The sequence below is a fragment of the Benincasa hispida genome, chromosome 4 (genome assembly GCF_009727055.1).
Source record: "Benincasa hispida cultivar B227 chromosome 4, ASM972705v1, whole genome shotgun sequence".
Taxonomy (NCBI): domain Eukaryota; kingdom Viridiplantae; phylum Streptophyta; class Magnoliopsida; order Cucurbitales; family Cucurbitaceae; genus Benincasa; species Benincasa hispida.
In genome coordinates this window covers 47,292,039-47,305,054 of record NC_052352.1, presented here as the reverse complement: position 1 = coordinate 47,305,054, position 13,016 = coordinate 47,292,039, and the positions used below count along the sequence as shown (strand labels likewise).

The 13,016-nt window shown below is 33.7% G+C and overlaps 3 protein-coding genes across 3 annotated transcripts; 2 read left to right on the top strand and 1 right to left on the bottom strand.

The window, feature by feature from the left end:
• The first annotated feature begins 6,362 nt into the window (after positions 1-6,362).
• Positions 6,363-10,050, top strand: LOC120075363 (cyclin-A1-1-like). The gene is made up of 8 exons (XM_039028685.1): positions 6,363-6,864; positions 7,674-8,052; positions 8,149-8,285; positions 8,411-8,503; positions 8,593-8,970; positions 9,073-9,258; positions 9,389-9,523; positions 9,608-10,050. The coding sequence occupies exons 1-5, from the start codon at positions 6,649-6,651 to the stop codon at positions 8,728-8,730; spliced, it is 963 nt and encodes a 320-aa protein (XP_038884613.1). The 5' UTR covers positions 6,363-6,648; the 3' UTR covers positions 8,731-8,970; positions 9,073-9,258; positions 9,389-9,523; positions 9,608-10,050.
• Positions 8,959-9,679, top strand: LOC120076227 (cyclin-A1-1-like). Its single transcript, XM_039029991.1, has 4 exons — positions 8,959-8,970; positions 9,073-9,258; positions 9,389-9,523; positions 9,608-9,679. The coding sequence occupies exons 1-4, from the start codon at positions 8,959-8,961 to the stop codon at positions 9,677-9,679; spliced, it is 405 nt and encodes a 134-aa protein (XP_038885919.1).
• Positions 10,030-12,369, bottom strand: LOC120075362. Its single transcript, XM_039028683.1, has one exon. It carries the CDS (start codon positions 12,321-12,323, stop codon positions 10,203-10,205), a length of 2,121 nt encoding a protein of 706 aa, XP_038884611.1. The 5' UTR covers positions 12,324-12,369; the 3' UTR covers positions 10,030-10,202.
• Between the last annotated feature and the right edge of the window lie 647 nt (positions 12,370-13,016).

The window sequence follows — 13,016 nt, the reverse complement described above, 5'->3', positions numbered from 1 at the left end:
ACCAAATTTTAAGTTTAAGGCTAAGGTTTTTTGTAGGCATAAAATTTAAAATTTAAGGGTATGTTTGACTCTTTTAAAGTTTAAGAACCTATTTAGAAATAAAATTGAAAGTTTAGGAACTTATTAGACTTTCACCTATTTCCACGACATTATGATATTGTTCCCTTTGAACACTAACCCTCGCGACTTTGCTTTTGAGACGACCTAAAAGGTCTCATACCAATGGAGTCTTCACTTACTATCCATAATCACTTCTTTATGTAGCTAATACGAGACTTTGTTCGTATAATACTATTTGAAACCTAACTATATTTAAGAGAACATCGTAGTTAATAGGTAGAATTTAATTCTTTTGAACTACCTAGAATTATCTTCGCGCTATGCTAAACATATGTCCAGTTCGAGAACGTTGAGAATACAATCAAAGTCTCGTATAGGAAGATCTTAGTTAAATAAGTAAAAACAATCATTATCATAATTTTTTAAAATGAAATTAAGAGCAAAAACTTATGCCTCTTTATTTTGGTGGAAATTGGCTGCTTGGTCCTCAGTAAAAACATTGCTTTATTTTTTTTTTAATCTTTACCATAGTTTTTACCCAAGCTTATCAGTAACTGGGCTTTATATATGCAGGTTACTATAAGGTTTGTTTCAAGTATCCGTGACTAAGCTAAGTTGCACACATTTCAATTAATTTTGCAGGATTGAAAATTCCTCTGAATTTACCATCTAATATCTTACTTTTAACTTTAAAGGTATGCTTTATTAGAGATCTTAAAACTTTTGTTTAATTTCAAAATATGCTCAATTCTTATTGTTATTGGCTTTTCGATTTCCAAATATTTTATGGATTTATCATTCAGTAGGTTGTTTTTTTTTTAGGATTTATAAAATCATAAATTTCTTTGCTGGTCTAACATGAATTTGAACTTTCTATTATGTATTTAATTGATTCTTTGCCCATTAGACATTTTGTTAAATTTATTATCTTTTTTAATGCAAAATTAAAGGATTAGGAATTAGGTGTGTTAGTTGATATAAAGAACTTAGCAAGATGTTGTTAAAGTATTAATATAATTAAATTTATAGCTTAAACTGATTTAATGTGATATCAAAACAAGATGTTATATGCTTGAATCCCGCAATGTTATTTCTTCTACAATTACCACTTGTTATAACCTATCACCTTCACCTTAAATTTTGATAATTGTTACAACCGTTACTTTAAATTTGAATAGTTGTTCCAAATTCACCTATTGATAGATGTAAGGCTTGGCTTTTGTTGAAATGAGTAAGTTTTGAGAATTTCTACTGCCCCGTTTAGTAATCATTTCATTTTTTTGTTTTTGGTTTTTAAAAATTAAGTCCAGTTCTACTTATTTTTTTACAATGATTTGCATATTTTTTAAGCATAAGAGTATAATTCTTAGCCAAATTCTAAAACAAGAACTACTTTTTGAGTTTTCAAATTGTCGACTTGATTTTAAAAAACATAGGTAGAAAGTAGATAACGAAACAATAAAGTTAGAGGTGGAAGACGTGTTTGTAAGTTTAATTTTCAAAATTAAAGCCAAATAGCAACAAAACGGAGCCTACATATTTTAGTTCAAGGTACAATTTCATGAAAATGAGAGTTAATGGTAAAAATTGATATAACTTGCTAAGTTTATGAGTAAGACTTAATTTTTTTTCTCAACTTTTATATGGTATTTAAATTATGGTTAAAAATATCATTTTTGTCCCTATACTTTATATTTATTCAATTTTTAATCCATGCAATATGTAGGATTTTATTCTCCATATTTTTAATAAATTTTAAAATTAATCATTGCGGTTGGTTTATTTTGATTTTTCCTAAATATATTAAGTTTCTATGAACATTATCTTCATATGAAAATATTGCCATTTTTTTCTATGAAAATTATTTTGATTAATTGAGATAAAAATTAACTTTGAACAAATAAACTTACGATTTATTGAAAGCATAGTGACTAAATTTAAGATTTATTAAAAATTTATAGATTGAAATTGGACATTGAGAGTAAATAAAATGGAACTTAGGCTACATTTACCCATGTGAAAGATAATCCATCAACAATAACATAAAAAGTGGGCCGCAGTTGATTCCTTTTGTTCTTGTTTACCTTTATGATATTTTGTAATGAATTATGTAGTCCACCTCGAAATTTTTAATCAAATCGTGCAATCTAATTGAGGAATAAATACTGCTTAATCTGATTGTGGTTGAAATTACATGACATCCACTACCTTTATTGTTAACATTATAAATATTGTTATTGTGACTGTTTAAAAAGTATGAATTTGTCATATTTATTCTTACCTTTAGTTACCATTAAGGTCAAATAGTAACGGTAACGATAACCGTTTTAGTAAAATGTGATAGATTCATAATTTTACATAAACACATGGAAAAATAATTCAATTATATTTACAATTCAGACATATTAAAATTCATCTATCAATAAAATTTCATTTCGATTATACCAATTTTTATTAGGATTCGGTAAATGTGACCTCAAATCAAAATAGTATTCAACTTCAAATAAAATAAATAGAGAAAAGTGTTTAGTAACACTATATTGTATGGGTGTTTTTCAAATATTGGATTGAAAAAGTGTTTTATATTAAATTGAAAAGGCAATTTCAAACACATTTTGAAAAGGGGTAGGCTTTGAGATTAGTTTCTGTATTCTATTTGGCGTAGCTGTGTAGGACACATGAGCTGGAATTCTTTCTATTTACATTTTTCTTTTTTACCCCTTGTGATATTTTAGTTTTTTGCGCGGCTTATTTCTCCTTTGTCCATGAAAATTAAAAAATTGTTATGAAATTGAAAAACACGACGGAATATACGAATATAAAAAAATATAATAAAATAATATTTTTATATAATAATAATAATAATAAATTAAAATTAAAATTATAAAATTGGACAATGAAAAATTTTAGTGAAATTTGGTGTGGATTTCTCATCAATAACTACATCATTTAATGATCTGCCAAAAGCCACTATTTATAGGCAAAATGGCAAGTAGATTGTGGACTTACGTCGACATCAAGCATAAATTACTATATGCAACATGAATGGTAACACATGTCCTTTGAGATATTAAGGAATGAACATCTATTTTTTATTATAATATTCATTAATAAAAATCTTTTTTTAAGAAAAAGAAAAAAGAAAAAAATTAATTAACCATAACAAAGTTTTTTTTTTTTTTTTTTTCGAGAATTAGCTTTCCATAAAATTTATTGCTAGCCTATACAGTTAGAGTTGGACCTCACGAATTATTATTAATGAAAAGCAGTAAGTTAAATAAATTTTTTTTTAAAAAAAAAAACAAAATTCTATAAGTAAGCTTTATTTTGAATCAGATTAGATATTTTTTTTAAAAAAAAATTACTTTTTTTTAAGTTAGAGTGAACATCACTCAACTAGTATATAAAATGTGTTAACGATAAAAAAAGTTTGTAGTCCGGATCTTATTTTTCGATTGATTCAATTTTCTTTTACTTCTCTATCATTCTCATCATTCTTTTAAATCAAAGGTAGTTTAAAATGTAATATATAAAAAATAAAAGGATTGTATATTAGCTTGGTGCTAAACTACCTATACTCAGACGGTAAAATTACAATTGAGTTTATGAATATCACAAACAAAGTTAGAGTAGTTGTCACTTACCGTGTACTATATTATCTTCCACTTCTATTTATACTCTTAGCAAGTTTTTTTCTTTAGATGAAGTAGCTTAGGACAAAATTCTGACATCCTATACGAAAATATCATCGAAACTCCTTAGATTGTCGATTATAGGGGAGAAAACAACATCAAACAAACCATGACTGTTAGCCTTGGCCAGTTATCACTAGGGTTGGCTAGCTATGTCTAACTCACATAGGTTGGCTTACCACCTTTATGAGTTTTCGATACAACTTTATGTAGTCTTTACTCTTGTGTTGGACTAGTGTTTTATTTTTTATATTTTTTTTTTATATAATAGAGGTATGCAATTCAAACAATAAACCTTTTAGTTGCTAACAGTATACCCGCTTTGACTAAACTAGTGTACTTGACCATCGATAATTAAACCTCTAATTGAAATAAATTTATTAGGAAAAAACTTAGGTATATTAACAATACGGTCACCAAATATACATCATTTAAGTCTCTAACCAAGTCGTGAGGATTTAAATAACTGTTGTACCATGACTGACTTGACTGACTGTGATAATTTTACTCACTCAGTTCCAAATATTAGATCATTCAACATTATTAATAGATTAGGCGATATTGTAGTATTGTCTTATTATTAAGAAGAGGAAAAATGTATAAATAAATAGAAGCCGAAATCAAAAAATTTGTAGCGTTACTATTTGAATTCAAAATTCAAAGTGAGTGAATTTTGAATTAATATTGGTGACATTGCCCTCTTGAGTTCGAAAACCAATAAAATAAACAACAAAAGTCCAACCTACAAGAAATTGAAATATATATTTAATAACAAATAAGACAACCGAGTGTCTCCATCTAGTGGGGTTTTCCTATTCCCATCGTTAAATTAGTCATTTGTGTTTTTTTCTCAAATTAAGTTTTTATTTTTTTAGTGGGCTTTCTATATCTATTATAAATGATTTTACTATGTCAAAGAAAGAATAATAAATTATAAAAATTATCTTTGAAATATGATAATAGTTATAATTTTACCGTTAAATTTTTAATTATAATATTCTAATAATTAAACTTATAAAATTTTAAAATTAGATTATAAATAATAATTGAATCTCGATTAATATCATTATTAAAATTTTTATAATTATGTATGTTTGACGGTATAATTTTAATATTTGAGGATTTAATTTTTATAATTAAAAATTTGATCATATAATTACAATTATTACGATAAATTTTTCATTTACATAGTTAATTGCATTAGGATAAGATGAGAAAATTTAAAAATCAAGGGGCAAACAAGTAAATGGACTGAAATAGTTTAATTGGATTAGTGGTTTTTTTGTCCCATTAATTGAGATGAACTATGCAGCTAATCAAATTTGTAAGGGTCAATCAGAATATAATTCAATGAGTTGGAGACTCTAAAAAAAATGGTTAAAATATTATTTTTGGTATCTATATTTTAAAATTTATTAATTCTTATACTTTTAATTGTATAATTTTAATAATATTTTTAATAAATTTTAAATTTAGTATCTATTGAATATCTATTTGCATTTTTACTCTAAATTTTGAAAAACATAGTCACATTTTGTATAATAATTATTTTAATTATTTAACAAAGTCAGATGAAAATTAACTTCGAAAGACTAAATTTAGGTTTCTGTATTTGTAGTAGTAATAATAATATTATGCAAATCAAAATTTAGGTTCAATACAGATTTAACTTAAATTATTCTACTCTAATTCAGAAAAGGTTTCTGTATTTGTAATAATAATAATAATAATAAATTATTCATTTGATTTTATAATATATCCGTATAGAATACGAAAATTTTTAAAAATAGAAAAATAAAAGAAATTATTTACATAAAATAACAAAATTCATTATTCTTTGATAGATTCTATCAGTTTTCATTGATATCGTGTGATAGATATCGATAGAAGTTTATTAGTGTCATTTGTTTGCTATTTTTATAAAGAGTTTGACATTTTTTCTATTGATAAAAATATTTCTTTATAATATCGTACGTGTATATATATTTTTTGTGAATAAAATAACATACCTTATATTTTGCTTACAAATAAGGCAATATATATATATATATTTTTTGATCTTTGACTAATCTTTTATTTCATTGCCCCGGCGTTACGGAGAGATATTTTCGGTGTAATAAGATCCTTTTATTTCATAATACTTTCTACAATTGCCATGACTAACCTAATTTTCCCTAAAACCAATAAATAAATAAATAAATTCTCTCTCTCTTTTTCTTTGCAGCGTTTAGAAGGTTACTAAAAGAAATAAATAAATAAAAGAAAAAAAAGACAGATTCAGTGACCGTTTCGAATTCAAATTCAAATAAACTTGAATTCTAATCTGACAGCCTTGTATACTTTCGAATGGTGTAAAAAGGCCCCCACAAAGTCCGACAAGGACTCTACAGATGGCGGTAACACATTCGTCTGTGACGCTCTCAAAGTAACCCACAGGTGAAACTAAGTAGCTTAAAATGGACCCCACTTTCAATGTCCGCTCCTAACGAATACCGAGCGTTGAATCGACGGTCAGGATCTTTCCGAATTCAAAATCATCAAAATTCCCCGCCCTAAAGCAAAAACTGTAATTAAAGCCCCCTTTATTATAAATCCACACTTGCCTTCTCTTTCACTTTCGATAACGCTCTCTTCTTCTTCTTCTTCTTCTTCAATCTTCAAAATCAAAATTCTCATGAAATCGTAATTCCCTTTCAAACTCCAAGAACTTTAACTATCTTTTCTTTCCCCCCTTTTTTCCCTTTTGTTGTTTTGATTTTTGATTCTTTGCTTTCTTGGTGTTTCTCTCTCTCTTTCTCTCTAACGCCAAGAACGCTGAAATTCAAATTAGAGAGAAATTTGAAGTCTTCTTTGAATTTTACTCTCGAATTCTCAACTGGGTTTGATTCGATCCGCCATGTCTACCCATAATCGCCGTCCTTCGTTTTCGTCGTCGACGACGTCGTCGTTGGCCAAACGACAAGCGTCCTCGGCCTCGTCGTCGGACAATGTAGGAAAGGTTATGGCGGTTCCACCACACTTGGCGAAGAAGCGAGCGCCACTTGGTAACCTAACGAATTTTAAGAATGTGTCTCATAGTGCAGCCAAAAGCTCTGTTCCGCCTGCTATTATGGTACCTACTTACTTTACACCTGAGTCTTGATTATGTTTTTGTTTGATTTCTTTTCATTGTCTTGGATTTTTTTTTGTGGGTTTTTATATTTTTCTTTCAGTAGGGTTTTTTATTATTTGGTTATTTTCTTAAGGGGGTTTTGGATTTTGGGTTTTGGGGTTTTCTGAAATGGATTGCTTATTATTAGTATGGTTGTTCACCGCTTTAGATTGCTAGAGGCTGAATGACAATGGATGAAAAATGTCGCCTGAATTCTTTGAATTGTTCATTAATAAAGGGTTGAGCTGTCTGGATTTTCGCCGAAACTTTGACTGGGAAATGGGATCTTCTTATCATTTCCTTGGTTTTTTCCGTCAATCAAGAAACTTTGTAGCAAGTAGCTAAGATTAAAATTATGGGCGGATCTTTATAACAAGAAGGGGTCTACATTCCTATAACAATTTTATATTCAGCGTGTCACTTCTCAAGGTTTTTGGGTAGCTGAGATATCACTATTATATTTTTCTAGCATTGTTATGTTTTCATAGCTGTGTTTGTTTCCTTTTGAAGAACAAGTATGAGAAATCGATATATACAATGATTTTTTTTCTTCTTTCAAACAAGTCCTCGGATTTACAATTTGGATATGATTTTTGGTCAAATCCTTTTTTTTTTTTTTAAAGTTTATGACAGCGGCATGTGCCTCTTTGTTTGTTTAAATCTTGTCAATGGAACGCAGTTCCATTGTTAAATATCTGTACTCTTTACTGTTTTAACCTATAATCAACCATGATTTTGAAGCATTACGAAATGGAATTTCAAATTTGCAGGTGCCTTGTGCAACCAAAGCTGTCAAGGCCAGAAAGAGTTCCCCTGCTAGAACTCGCAGCACTAACTTGCCGGTGACCAATTCGACCACATTGGTTGATGTCAAAACGACGAATGCAGTTGCTCCTAGCAATGCTACAGCTTTCTCAAGAACTGATGCCACGGCTGTCTCTAGTTGTATGGATGTCTCTCCCTCTAAATCAGATGGAGTATCAGTTTCCTTAGATGAAACTATGTCTACCTGTGATTCTTTTAAGAGTCCCGACGTCGAGTACTTGGACAATACTGATGTCCCAGCAGTTGATTCTGTTGAGAGGAAAACTAAAAGCAGTCTCTGCATTTCAGGCCCGGCACCAATTAGTAGTCAAGCACCAATTAAAGGTAAGCTCATGGATTAGTTTTTGAGGAAATAATTTTGAAAACATTGGTAATGAATTGAGATGAATTGATTGTTTTTTGTTTGGTTCCCCTTTGTAGGTAGTATATGCAATAGAGATGTACTCACAGAAATGGCAACAGATGGCGATATCATTGATGTAGATATCGATTTCATGGATCCCCAGCAATGTGCTACAATTGCTTGTGATATTTACAAGCACTTGCGAGCATCTGAGGTGATAATCTTCTTTTTCTTTTTCTTTTCTTTTAATTTTTTTTTCCAGAATTTTAATTATAATCTAAAGATTTATTTTGAGTTCTTTGTTCTCAAATTCTTTCCATTGTGTTGTTATTGGTTCAGGCAAAGAAAAGGCCTTCTACAGATTTCATGGAGAAAATTCAGAAGGAAATAAATTCAAATATGCGTGGCATACTGATTGATTGGCTTGTGGAGGTAACTTTTTTTTGTTGACATTATTGGTTTTCAAAGTCAATTCTTCATTCTTTAAGGTTTGACTATAACTATTTAAGTTCCATTTGTAGGTAGCAGAAGAGTATAGGCTCGTGCCAGATACTCTATATTTGACAGTGAACTACATTGATCGATACCTATCAGGAAATTCGATGGATCGACAACGATTACAGTTGCTTGGTGTTGCTTGCATGATGATTGCTTCGTAAGAATCCCAAACCATTAATGTTGTTTCCCTATAAATTTCCTTTGATTTTGATGGTCTGATATTAACTAGTAAGATTGTATACTTCTAGAAAAATGTAAGAGATCTGTGCACCTCAAGTGGAAGAATTTTGTTATATAACTGAATAACACATATTTTAAAAAGAGGTATTGCAAATGGAATCTTCTGTCTTGAATTACTTGAAGTTTGAAATGACAGCTCCAACACCAAAATGTTTCTTAAGGTAAGTCGATGCTTATGATGATGTTTGGTAACGCTTCTGTTCTTTCACTTTCCTACATTTACCAATGATCTCGTAATTTCTGATTTGTTTCTCGTTGTATAGGCGATTTGTTCGTGCTGCTCAAGGCACCACCGACGAGGTTTCATCAATGCAGTTGGAATGCTTGGCCAACTTCCTTGCCGAAATACTCTTTTAGAATACAGTATGCTTTGCTACGCACCATCACTTGTGGCTGCCTCGGCGATCTTCTTGGCAAAGTTCATACTTCTTCCAACTAAGAGACCATGGGTATGCCACTCATCTATGTTTCCTTCCCTACCATTTTATCGTGAATGAGAATAAAATAACATGGAATTTGAGTAGCCTGCCAATAAACCAATTAAGCTTATACAGTATACTCTTGTCATCTTTGGTACAGAACTCCACCTTGCAGCATTATACACATTATCAGCCATCCGACCTTGTCGACTGCGTTAAGGATTTGCATCGCCTCTGCTGTAACACCCACAATTCTAGCTTACCAGCCATCAGAGAGAAATACAGCCAGCATAAGGTTAGCATCAGAGAGAAATATACTACGTTGTTCTTTTGGCTTCTTTATGTTTTTATACTGATATTTTGATGGTTTTTGCCTCAGTACAAACACGTGGCGAAGAAGTACTGCCCTCCGACGATACCTCCGGAGTTCTTCCAGAATCAAACACAGTAAATTTGTATTCCAATGCTCTGTTGGATTAGATGTAGCAGCAGCCTGACTTAACAGCAGTTAGAAAATAGAGAGAGACATAAAATGCCCCTCCCCTCCCCTCATTTTTGTTGATCCCCCCCCGCTTTGTAAGCTTTTTCTCATCATAGCTTTTGATGTAAGCCAATGCCACTAGTTTTTCTCCACAACATCAGGATCTCGGCGGTTTGTTGTAGCGTTGTAACGAATTATCGAATACCAAAATGCTGAGATTTGTACAAAGTTCATATGCTTCTATTGTCATATTTCTTCAAAACTTTGATATATAGAAGCAATAATGTACTATACTAAAATGAAGGGAGGCAACTCAGATATATCTTAACATTTCTTTATTATATACAAAAACATGGAGGTAGAAAGTACAACCCTTATTTACGTACCAATATCTTCTTTCAATTATATAATATATATAACACAGTAGTACATTCCAAATTTACCACCTTTAGAGGAGATGGACTTTGGGTTTGTGGAGGGCCCAGTTGATATTTTATGGACTGCATCGAGGCCCAGTCAAGACGGGCCTAATATCATTATGGGCCTTCTTCTTTTGTTTAAGCCAGTGACAATCTTCAAAGCCACATGGTTCCTCATCATATAAACTCTCCACGTTTACGGGGCTGATGTAACGTGGACTCCACGTGGGGGTCCCATCCTCGTAGGAGTTATGAGTCAGCCTATGAAGATCTGAGCCGTCCATTTTGATAGTGTAGATCTCACCGTAGGGTTGATAGTGATGTGGGTTCGATATTGGCTCCGCAGATATCCCCGCATTGTCCGTAGTGAACACTAGAACCTTCCCGTACGGACTCCAATTCGGGTGGTTCGCCCGACCCGCCGACCCGCTTTGAAACAGCTTCCTCAACCCGGTTCCGTTCGGGTGGATCAAGAACAGATCGAAACTACCGCCACCGGGATTGTCCCGGTCCGATGAAAATGCGATCCAATCGCCGTCCGGCGACCAACTACACATCGTATCTGTCCATTGTCCCTCCGTAAGCTGGTGAAGCCCTTTGCTCTCACCGTCGATGGCATCCATTATGTACAGGTTCTTGTACCCGGTTCTACCCGACCGGAAAACGATCCATTTCCCGTCGGGTGACGGCGATGGGAAGGCATTGTTTTCACCTTTCGTCGTCAGCTTCTTGATATTTCTCTCGTCGTCATCAACGTTGATTGAAATGATGTCGACTTCAGAACTCACTGGCGCAAAATCGGGACCGGCGCTGGTGTACACTACACCTTCTCGCACTGGATCCCACGCTGTGGAGAACGCCGCGCCCGAGAAAACCTCCCGTTTGTTCGAACCGTCCGGATTGATGACGTATAATCCCGGGAAGTTTGCGTAGGCTATACGGTCACCGGTGGGCGAAAAAGAGGGAAAAGAACCGATGAATCGAAATAAGGATAAATTAGAAACAGGGCTACGAACGTTCTCGAAGAATAGGGGGTTGCTTTTTCTTCCATCGCCCTCCCCTCTGCATTTGTGGTAACCGATACGAGTCCCGTCGGCGGAGATGAACGGATTAAAATGGTGAGAATTAGGCGAAACCTTTTTTGTCAGCTCCTTGAACTCTCCGGTGACGAGGTTGAACAGCTCTATGTGGCGAAAAGATGAATCGGGTCTTCTCGTTGCAACGGCGATGAGGTTTTTGTTAGTCGGTGAAGTGGCCGGAGTGAAGACGTGCAAACCAGGTGGAGTGAGTCGTTCGATTTTCACTGAATCAGGAGAAATTTCTCCATGACTCGGTAGAATTGCTTTGTATATACTCAGCCACTGATCATCGCCTCTCCGGTGAAAATACAGAGTTGAATCATCGCCCCAACACGGCCAGCCACCGTGTTCGACAACCTTAACTCGGCGACTTCCGTCGCGAGTTAGAAAGATGTATAAATCAGTACTTAGTTCTTCCACCTCACCAGCCCAACCATTCTCGCCGTAAGAAGCCACAGCCGTCCAAATTCCAGAAGGCGAAACAGAAGGGCTAAAATCGGCGAGTCCATAGGGCGTCAATCGCCGAGTTATACCCGATTTCAAATTTTTTGAGTACACGGCCGCCCAACTCGTTCTGGACTTACCAGGGTCATCGTGAGTCGACACGTACACCAAATAATCGCCACTTAAACTCGGCCGATCTTTGAAAGAAACCCTAACTTCGTTTTCCTGTTCATCATCCAAAAGGGAAATTTGCAGTCGATGAGGAATTTCCAGCTCCGACCGTCGTCTAGCGCTAATTCCAGTACCGCCGAAAATAACATCGTAGAAGATTTTGGAGATTCCGTTTCTCTCTGTGACATAGACGACTTCCAAATCCGGCCTTAAGAACTGTGATTGGTTCGTTAAAAGAGATATTAGGGAAGGAGATGGCGACGCGGAAGGGAAATGGCCATTGAAATTGACGGATTGGCCGTCGGTGACTTGGATTTCTGTAGAAGGGTAGCTGTTGCCGTCAGCCGGTAGGGTGAAGATATCGAAGGTGTAGTAGGACCTTCCGAGGGTGGTGAAGACTATGCTGTCGCCACTGCGGGCATCGCCACCTGTAGCCGCCGCAGACGACGCCGGAAGGAGAGATGAAAACTGTAGAAGAAAACAGAGGAAGAGCAGAGGCATGCCGATTGTGAAGACAGTCGAGACAGGGAGTAGAGAGATTGTGGAAAACCGCGAAGATTAAGATGTGATGCTATGGTCAAGTGTGTGTGGTCGGATAGCCGACACGTGGCAGATAAGTTGGTCCTACTTAATTAGCTGTTTTGTTGACGTGGCAATGTTGGATTCGCTTAGTTATAATTATTTGTCCGGCCAAAGTTTTGCTGGTCAAAGTTTATTTCATGAAAAAGGAAAAAATTTACAATTACATATTCTTCAATCTATTTTCTTTATATGTAGTACAATTGTACTCCTTTTAATTCGAAATTTACATTCAGACTAAATTTCAACTCGTTCATTTTGGTCGTATTTTCACTTTAATTTATTCTGTTTGTTTGAACTTTAAACAAAATATCATTTTAATCTCTTAAAAACGAAAATAAATATATTCCACATGCTTGAGTCACATACAGATGACCAGGAATTTTATGTTTATTGGTTTGTGGTAAAGCAAATACAACAAGTAAATGAGCAAAAAATTCAAGATGTGAAGTAAGTATCATATATTAACAACACAACAAACTGTTTACAAACTACAGGATACAAGACTTTAGGGCATCAACCCTAACACGTGTTTGGTGAACGATTGTGCAGCAAAGTTCGAAGGAATGAGAAGAATAGTTCTCCAAGGGTAAGTTCACTTGAACCAAGTTTCTT

What these genes read in the sequence shown, in the direction of transcription:
- LOC120075363 (XM_039028685.1), top strand. Translation starts at nt 6,649, where the DNA reads ATGTCTACCCATAATCGCCGTCCTTCGTTTTCGTCGTCGACGACGTCG. An exon ending in AGCACTTGCGAGCATCTGAG is followed by an intron (nt 8,286 to 8,410) that starts GTGATAATCTTC and finishes TTATTGGTTCAG; the next exon opens with GCAAAGAAAAGGCCTTCTAC. An exon ending in TGATTGATTGGCTTGTGGAG is followed by an intron (nt 8,504 to 8,592) that starts GTAACTTTTTTT and finishes TTCCATTTGTAG; the next exon opens with GTAGCAGAAGAGTATAGGCT.
- LOC120076227 (XM_039029991.1), top strand. An exon ending in TTCCAACTAAGAGACCATGG is followed by an intron (nt 9,259 to 9,388) that starts GTATGCCACTCA and finishes TCTTTGGTACAG; the next exon opens with AACTCCACCTTGCAGCATTA. An exon ending in AGAAATACAGCCAGCATAAG is followed by an intron (nt 9,524 to 9,607) that starts GTTAGCATCAGA and finishes TTTTTGCCTCAG; the next exon opens with TACAAACACGTGGCGAAGAA.
- LOC120075362 (XM_039028683.1), bottom strand. Translation starts at nt 12,323, where the DNA reads ATGCCTCTGCTCTTCCTCTGTTTTCTTCTACAGTTTTCATCTCTCCTT.